The sequence below is a fragment of the Aphelocoma coerulescens genome, chromosome 7, assembly GCF_041296385.1.
Source record: "Aphelocoma coerulescens isolate FSJ_1873_10779 chromosome 7, UR_Acoe_1.0, whole genome shotgun sequence".
NCBI classification, from domain to species: Eukaryota; Metazoa; Chordata; class Aves; order Passeriformes; family Corvidae; genus Aphelocoma; species Aphelocoma coerulescens.
The window spans coordinates 21,020,536-21,029,809 of NC_091021.1; the positions used below are offsets into that span (position 1 = coordinate 21,020,536).

Consider the following 9,274-nt stretch of genomic DNA (forward strand, 5'->3'; position numbering starts at 1 on the left):
TCCTTCAAGTGAGGCAGTCCAGTAGGCTGGTATTCCATACACAGTATGCTGCAGATTCAGGGTACTGTTTATAGAGCACAGATTTCGTTTAAAAAAGAGCCCAATGCTGTATACTTTTTTATTAATTCATTAGTATGGAAGGTAAGGTTCATTATTCGGTCACATTTTTGCAACTTCCTTGAGAGAGAGATGTTTTTTGAACACCTTTTATTTCTAAATATAAAATTGAGACACAGCTACAACAGCTCTTGGTATAATGGTATTATGTACTTCTGCAGACAGGCCTCTTTAAAATAGGATGTGCTCAGTTTCAAAATCTATACAGCTGGAGGATAAACATGAGTCATCTCCCAAAACAAGACTTAGCTTGAAATAGATGGTCAGTTGAGCAGGTATATACCATGAATGGTGGTTTGTTACAGAAATTACCAAGTGTAAAAACAGAGCCTACCAAGTAATTTGTTTTGTTCTAAGAAGTTTGAGACCCAGGAGAGATTTAGATAAACAGGCTCTGCTTACAGCAAGGAGGATGGCACATTGGAAGTGTGTATATCTGGTTCCTTGCAAAATCACACAGGAAAGAGAGTGACTTTTCTCCAACTTGCATGCAAAGCTGGTAAGCAGGAATTGTGCTCTAGAAATAGATGTTGAATAGTTTACATCTTAACATATCTTGTCAATTCACAGGGCAATACTTTATGTGGTATTCTCCAATTTGGAAGACTTGATTAGATTGAGAAAACACGTTATTGTGATTCGTTAGTTTTTAGGATTATTTTTAACAGAATTGAATGAGATACACGTACAATTTAAGTAAATATGTTGAGTTAAAATTTCATAAAAGCCTAGTGTCATTTAATAAGGATTTTTTTGGATTTTAAAGGACCTAGGATTGGTTAGTGAGATCTTACTGAGCAGACTGTTTCTGTGAAATTGGGACTTCTTACTGATTACTCCTCTTGATTTTGATCTTTTTGTTTTGTTTATCACAAATGAGAGAGGAAGTATATTTTTATCCTCAGCTTTTAGGCATTGCCGTACTGATCTCACTATGCTGTGATTTGAAAGCTTTTCATCAGTAGATTTTGAAAGCCTAATTGGAAATAGTAAATTTAAAGATGGAAGGTAATTTATATATCAGTATTGCTTTGCACTGTTTATGTTTTCATGTTTTTCTCTTGAAAATATTTGACCTATTGGCAGCCTGATAACAGAAACTGTTCATGGTAACGGCATCCGGTAGTTAGGTTTTTTAGAAATTATTTTTCGGCTTTATGTACTAAATGTAAGGTTTCTGTATGAATTACTATATCTTTCGTATGAAGTTTTATTATGGAATTAGATGGGTTTATATGTATGTATAATATAAGCAAGGCTGGTATTTTCAACTAGTGCTTAATAGTTTTTTGGAACCTGTTTTTTAGATGCTTGTGACTTGCCGCTTGCATTCATAAGAAATGAAATACTTAATGGTTGATTTTTCTCTTTAGGTTACTTGTGACTGTCTTTAAGCTTTAATTGGAAAATTATAATGTTAAACCATTTCCAAAAACAAAGCTATGAACATACTTTCTTAAAAAAAAAAACACAACAGTTTTTGTGGAAGGTACACCACTTTCCAGATAGACTTGAAATGCAGCTGCATGGGATTATTATTAACTGAGAGAGGTATCTTATTTTTGTAGGAGTCATTGCAGTGGCCTCTCTGATGAACTCTGTACCTGACCTGGAGTAGTGCATAATTCTGTATAACTCATTTGTAATACAGATGCTTTAAATCAAGACTATTGTGACATCAAAGTTAGGATGAGTATCCCTTGTGCTTTCCAGTTGTATGGATTTGGAGTATTTTAGCAATTAAGTTGTCAGTATTATTATATGCAAGCTTACCTAAATTAATATTTATATTTTGCAGTCATGCTGCAAGGCTTATGAATACATGGGATACATAATGGAAAAGGAACAAGCATATAAGGATGCAGCAATAAATTATGAGATAGCCTGGAAATATGGAAACCAGACGAATCCAACAGTAGGCATGTATATATAACTTTAAAAGTATGATTTTGGGCACTATGGTAGGAATGAAACAACTACCTTTTACTGGAGAGACTGCTTCTAATTTTCCATAGAAATAAAGTATCACTGGTTTTCCTCACATAAAAACCACAAATGTTTAAAGGTATACTGAAAAGTCACTTGGAAAGCCCCCATGGCAAGAGGTAGCAGCTTTAGGATACTTCAGAAGTTTCTGTTTACTGTTTTACTACAAGGTTTGATATGAGACAGTTTTATTTGGCTATTTGTGAACAACTTTCTCTGTATCTACAGCATTAACTTTAATAGTGTATTTATAGTAATCTGCTATATGCTGTTTGTAGTAGAGAATCTTTTATAATAATATATATGATAGTGGCAGGTCATTGATTTGATTATTTCATTTTTGATTCAAAATTCAAATTATCTGTATGGATCAGGTTTTATATACATGAGTTAGGATTTAAAAAATAAATTATTTTAAATGTCTTTAAATATATCTCTTGAAAAAAATAGCCAACTGAAAACTTGAGGCACTAGTCAAGTTTCAATTTGGATAATAAATTTAAATTTGCACTAAATTGTCACATATTGAGACTGTTTAAATGTAGGAAATCCTTTTTGAAAAGGATGCATAGGATAAAATGTCATTTTCTTACTAAACACCTAGAATCTGTCTGTAGGTCCCAAGGCTGGTGGTTGACACAAGTTCTGTTCCAGGTTTTGGGATGTGTTTATTGCCCCTTGGAAATACATACAACTTCCAGTCTTTAATCTATGGTCTTTCTTTGTGCCCTTTGGTTTTTTTAGTGTTAGGATGAGATAGCCTTTGGCATCAGCTGAAAAAACAGTCTTTTTAAAAAAATATTTTAACTGTTTCATGCACATGAAGAGCCAAACATTTTGTTTCTTTACCTGTAACTGCTGGATGCTGCAGTGGTTTGGTTCATGGTTTTATCTAATATGATCCATAGATTAAAGTAGAATTTTATTAATGGGACTAAATGTTTGTGGGTTAGCTCCTGCTTCTAGAACACATTTCTGAAAATGCACATATATGAATGGATTACCAAAACTGTGTGTTACCATATGTACTGTGAGTCAAAAAATTAGGAGGGTCAAACCAGAGGAAGGCTTATATCAAAATAGAAATAAAAATGACTGATAGAAATCTGACTTAGGTTAAATGGAAAAATCTCTAGATATCTATGTATGAGTTTGGGTGCAGTAATTTTTAGTAGATATTCCTGTAGACTGAGCCATGGTGGTTTTTGCTAAAATATTACAGTTGTTAATCAGATAAAATGTATTAGAAAGAAGTTTTAATAGTAAAGAGTTGTGATTTCTTGAGATTGTACAGAACATAGATCAAGACTTTTTATTTTGAAATCTTCTAGAGAGTGGTAATTCAACAAATTATGAAACCTTTTGATGGAGATGGGAGAGTTCCTTAGTGAAATTAAACTGTGAAATAATCTTGCATACAAAAGACAGTATAATATTGAAGATACTTTGTGCACTTGTTTCTAGTTTTGCATTACAGCATTGTGAGGATTGTCATGCATTTGAACAAAAATGGTTAAAGCAGCACAAATTTCTGTCTGGCAAGTAAAGCCGTACAAACTGGTATCAGATCCTGTATTTGCCAGTGAGGATAAGCTCAAAAATGAAAGATTTAAAATTTCAAGTTCTGTAAATTGCATGCTTATAGTGTTTTTTTTCTCAGGCCTAGTCTCTGTCCAGGCTAATATACTTGAGCTTTACCTCTTAGGTTGAAAGTATCAGCCTGGCATGTTGCTGTGCAACTTAGCTATTCCATGTGACTTTTTGTATCAGTGGTCTGCTCATAGTGGAACTGAATAGTATTTTAATTCCCTAGTTTGTTACTCTTTTTTTTTTTTTTTTTTAACTTTTGTCCTTTAATGATGGAATTACCTTTACAGAGGGACAGTGTATGGCAGGCCACAGTGAGAAACTCTGTGGGATACCATGGTAATTGAAAGAAGGCAGCCGTTATTTATTTTCTGTAGTAGCACATGCTCTCCAGAATAATGTCTCCTTTTAATTCAGACATAGATATCAGTGTGTAAAGGAGTTTTATTTACTGCTTGAAGTGACTTTCAGTAGAAATTTTGATCATTACAAGGCGTCTAGGAGAGAACAGTAGAAAAAAACCATGCTAACTTTAGAAACACACAGTGACCCAAAACAAATTCAAATGTGATATTTTTGTTTCTCAGTACAGAAACTGAAATTGTTGCCTTTCCTCTCCACCTCTCCCCTCCCCCCTTTAATTGCAGGATACAAGCTGGCTTTCAATTACCTGAAAGGGAAGAGATATGTTGATGCAATCGATGTGTGCCATAAGGTAGAATTTGTGTTATATGTGTTATGTGTTTTAATTGTGTTGTATGTGTATATGTGTTTAATAGTCTGTCTCCTGTAGCAACATTCTTTTGCATAATGACCCTTCTTTTGGTTGAGTTTAAATTTCTAAAATACACAGTTTAATGTCAGAAAGGTGCCCTATCTAATAAGTTTGATTAAATTAAATATCCTCTTCATAATCTGCTCTGTCTTGAGCTCCATGGAACCAGATAAATAAGAGTTAAAACTTTTGACTGGCCTATCATATGGGAAGGGATATTCAAATGGCACCACCTTCTTTTGGCCATGTGGTTGCAATTTGGTGAATCTATACAGAAGTATAGCTGCAAAGTTTATCAAGTCAAATATTAGTATCAGAAGACACTGTTAGAAAGTAACTTGAAGTGTTTTCTTTGTATGATCCAAACATAAGTATAATGGATGCAGAATAAGAGCAAGGGCTGCTATTAAAGAAGCAGAGGGAACATTATGAATTAATAATTGTATAAATAATAACATTCATTAAATTTACTCTTTTTGGGAGAAATAAAGGTAGCTAGAAAGGACAAAATGAACGGAAGGATAAGAGAGAAGAGGGAATTGAAGGGAAGAAGATTAAGTAGGTAGAATATACTAAGAAAGAGCCTAAGGGAGTGCAAACATAAGGCAGGCAGTTCATCGTTGCAGAGAAAGTATACTTAAAACCTCAGAAATGTCTCCAGAGGTCCCTTCTCATTCATGCATTTCAAGCCACCTGGAGGCTTTAGCCCTTTACCCCCATGTCTTTTGCACCAAGGTGAAAGGACAGTGGAAATTAAGCAAGTGTCTTTGATAGAGCTGGTTTTGACTTGCGTATGTGGTAGTCTCTATCCACAATTAAATACTTGTGCATTCTTAAAACAAACTTGTCATGTTGTTATTTTAGTTTTCAAATGTGTAAGCTGAGTGATGAGGGGGATTACCAACTCAGAACTTTTGAGTTGTATTGTCTTTTGACAGGTCCTTAAAGCACATCCAGACTATCCAAAGATCAGGAAGGAAATACTGGACAAGGCCCGTGCATCTTTAAGAAACTGAATTTGGTTTTTTTATGACTCATGGACTTTTGTTAATCGGTCTTCGGAAACTATGAATGAAATACTGCAGTGACAGACCATGTCAGCAAAAAAGTACTGTGGAAATGGGGACTTCTACTATATTAGAGGTCTGGATTATTTTTAAGAAAAATCTGCAATGCTGAAAGAAATTGTATTTGTTCTCATTCAGGAAAGAATACCACTCCCATGTGTGTTATGTAAAGTGTCATCCTAACAAAGTGTTATTGGCCTTATAAAAATATTTTAAACATATAACTCAGTATTCTGTTGTGTTTATTTGGAATAACACTAAAACAACAACGTGTCTTATCTAGTTGAGGTGCATTGTTAAGATGCTGGATTTCAGTTTGTATAAACCACTACTTCGTAATTACAATGTAATCTTTATTAGTACAGGTGTATTTCTAAATTATGAGGGTTTTTTATTTCTACATATATTAAAGGCATGCTTTATTTTTTAAAAAATCTTGAAAACACCTCTGTGCATTATTCTTAATTAAATTTACGTTCTAAAATGAAAATGTAACAGTTGAAATTTATGTGGATATTCAATTAAGACTTTCATAGTTCATACAGGTTTTACACAGAATTTGCTTTCTGCTCATGCTATTATCCACCTGTCAGATTTCCACAAAGAGAAATGTTTAATTTGTAGTGTTTAGTCTTTCAACATTGCGTGTATAGACAATAGAGTTATATTTGCAGGAATTGGCACTTGTTTAATCTCTATAAAACATCTTTTTAGAAAAATAGTTCTTATTACAAGGGATTATGAGCTTGTCTCAGAATATATCTGTGAATCTTTAGGGGAGTAGTAGTGTGTCATGAATGAGTGAAAGGAAGGAGAAAGATCAGGTTTCTTTTCACTGATGCAGAATGTTTGAAAAAACACTGTTGTACTGCTGTATTTGGTTTTCAAACAGCGCTTGTTGTGTGTCTTACTAGAAAAGTAATGTTTTGGCATGAAAAGGAAATTCTTAATGGTACTGATTAAGTTTCTATATTTTATAAGCAATTTGAGTTTTTAAGCTTTTCCTGTTTACATTGTGTAAAGTCACTTTCAGTTTGATTTTTGGATTTCTTTTTAGGACAACTCAATGTTAAGGCTACAAAAGGGAGCCTGTTTACAGTTGTATGTAATCTTGCTTATCAATAACTGGGTGCTGTATCATGGGTAACTTTTTAGCCTTGTTTCCTGAATACATTGAGGTGCATCACTTGGACAATGATGCTGCCTGCTGGTGGTTGTTTGGTCCTGCATTCCAGTAACTTAGCTGTTGGTCAGCTAAACTAAAATGAATAGATGCATCTCAGGACTATAACACTTCTACAAGATTTGTGTGAATATTAGAATTGAGAAAAGACTCAAATTAAGTGGCGTCTTCTTCCCTAGGGATCCATGAAACATACGGTGTTGCTTTGTCCCTTCTGTTCGAGCGCTGTCAGTCAGTGTGTACATGACTGTACCAGGCACAGTACAAGCCCCCTGGTTTTTGCATGTAGGTTTTGCAGCATGGTAGACCTCAGAGGAGGAACATTTTGTATACTAGGGAAGAACTGATGGTATGGGAGTGGAATGAGGAACATGGAAGGATCTGGAAAGTGCTGAGGCTGGGGAGAACTCTGACAGGTGGGCTGTGGGGGTCAGTAGGCTATAAATTCTTAAATTATGCTCTTTGGTGGGTTTTTTTCACTATTAAAAAACAAGTACTTATTGAGGCAGTTTCTAGTAAAAAAGCATTTCTTTGTACACAGCCTTATTCATGCAGGATCGATGTGGTGTTACTTCCTGGATAGCATAGGAGTAACATTTAGCTGAAGTTTAGAATAAAAATAGGTGCAAGATGTTTTCAAAAAAGGCAAGACATGTGCATCTGATTTGTTTTTCTCATACCATGGACATTAGCCTTTCATAAAATGGGTGTGACAAATTAAGTCATGACAATGGTAAAATACAGAAATTAGTTGACAGAAGTTGAACTGAGACTTTAGGCTTTCTGTGGCTAACTTTAGGTGAAGAGCTTTTTGTACACCATGCAGGTAAGATTTCTGAATTCTCATTAGCCATCTTGAGCATATCTAGACACTGGTGTCTTTTTATAGATGAGGTCTTTAAAATAAGAGTACAAATGAGACACATCTTTAGATTTCAATTTTTAAAAAAGGCTCTAAGTAGTCTTTCAGAAAAAATCTTGCTTTAATATAATCTCAGAAGAAATAAATGCCCTTTCCATATCCTTTTTGGTTTATATAAGCCAATTTAAGTTTTCTGGTGCTCATTTTCTTTTTCTGCTTTCTCTGCAGAAGAAATGGTTTGGTGTTATTCCTTTCTACTTTTACTGTTTCTTACTTCAAAAATGCATGTTTTGGAGTTTGGTGGGGGGTTTTAGCTCCTTAATAAATGGGTTTGAATGGAAGAGACTTCTGCAATGGAGGGGAGTCAGTAATGCTAATTTCAAAGCCCTGCACTCTTCAGTGTGATGTTGCTTAGCAACCCATCTTCCAGTTTTGCCTTTGATGAATAAAAGAGGAGAGTGAGGCTGTGGTTTCTATTGATTCATTCACTGAAACTGAAAATCTAAGCATCTTGTAGCTATAGCAACATAAGCCATAGGTGTCTCTTCCTCTTCTCTCTTGACCCCCTTTCATCTGCAGGTACAGAATGCCCAGAATATCTTCTAGAGGAAATGGACAATTTTTGGTAACACTGTAGTAAATAATATTTTCTGTTTTAATTTGCTACCGGATTTTTCAGATTTGTACCAATGCTAGGAAGATGGACTAGGGAGTATCATTAGGTAAAAATAATTAGTATAAATAGCTAAAAATAACTTACCTAGTAAGGCTCTTACCAAAAATAGAGTAGAAGGAATTGTAAGGGTTTTTTCCCCCGTTTCTGGACTAGGTTTGACTATTGCAAATAATTTCTGAAATATGGCTATGGTAATTTTTAGAAAGGCTGCAGACTTCCTAAAATCAGGCAGCTCTGGTTTAGTAACCAAAACTTTAATCTTTTCATTCATTAGATGAGTAATTTTATAAACATACTTTAAACAGAGCATATAATTTTAGACAATTTGCTGAAGATTTTCTGAATTACTTATCTTTGAAAGGTGACGTTTCAGGGAAGTCTCAATAGTAGCAGTAGATTCTGACTATTCAAAAGTTGATGATAACTCAGTAATATATTCCACATGTCATACATGAAATCCCTATTTGTGCTTGGTATTTGCATATTAAGTGCTTTAATTAATTAATTTTGAATTAAATATTTTTAAATTGAATGTTAAAATTAACCCATCAGCCCAGGTACCAAAAAAATCAAGTTCCATTAATCACTTGTACACCATAAGAGTTATCTTTCCTGTGTTTACTGTATACTTTTACAAGTGTTTTAAGATGTTGGATGTATTTTAGTACTTTTTTAGGTGTTTTTACTTGTACTTTGGTTCCAAGGCAGATTTCAAAACCCCAGTTCCAACAAACAGCCCAGCCCCCATAGCCATTACCCTGTAAGCACCATGGCAACCTGAATTTTAATGACCCTTATCTCAACTAATACCACCCCTCTGACAAGGATGAGCCATTGGTGGACAGAGATAATCTGTCAAAGGGAAAACACCAATCACTTTAAACCGAAGGGGCGGGCTGTGGGCGGGCTGTGGGTGGACTGGGGCGGAGCAAAGGCACTATAAAACAAGGGGCCAGAGAAAGACACGCCCCTTCTCTCCAGCCTTGCTGAGGTAGAGTTCGGTGCTGGGAAGGCCTACTCC

The 9,274-nt window shown here is 34.8% G+C and overlaps 1 protein-coding gene across 4 annotated transcripts in view; it reads left to right on the forward strand.

Annotated features, from left to right (window-relative positions):
- TTC21B (tetratricopeptide repeat domain 21B) overlaps positions 1-5,968 on the forward strand; it is a 35,313-nt gene extending 29,345 nt beyond the window's left edge. For 3 of the 4 annotated variants that reach the window (XM_069020779.1, XM_069020778.1, XM_069020776.1), the window contains 3 exons: positions 1,916-2,036; positions 4,338-4,405; positions 5,404-5,968. In XM_069020779.1, the coding sequence (XP_068876880.1) occupies positions 1,916-2,036; positions 4,338-4,405; positions 5,404-5,481 (267 nt within the window). In that variant the 3' untranslated portion in view covers positions 5,482-5,968. Of the gene's footprint in view, positions 1-1,915; positions 2,041-4,337; positions 4,406-5,403 lie in introns of all 4 variants that reach the window. The other variant, XM_069020775.1, reaches the window with a different exon arrangement.
- Positions 5,969-9,274: the final 3,306 nt, after the last annotated feature.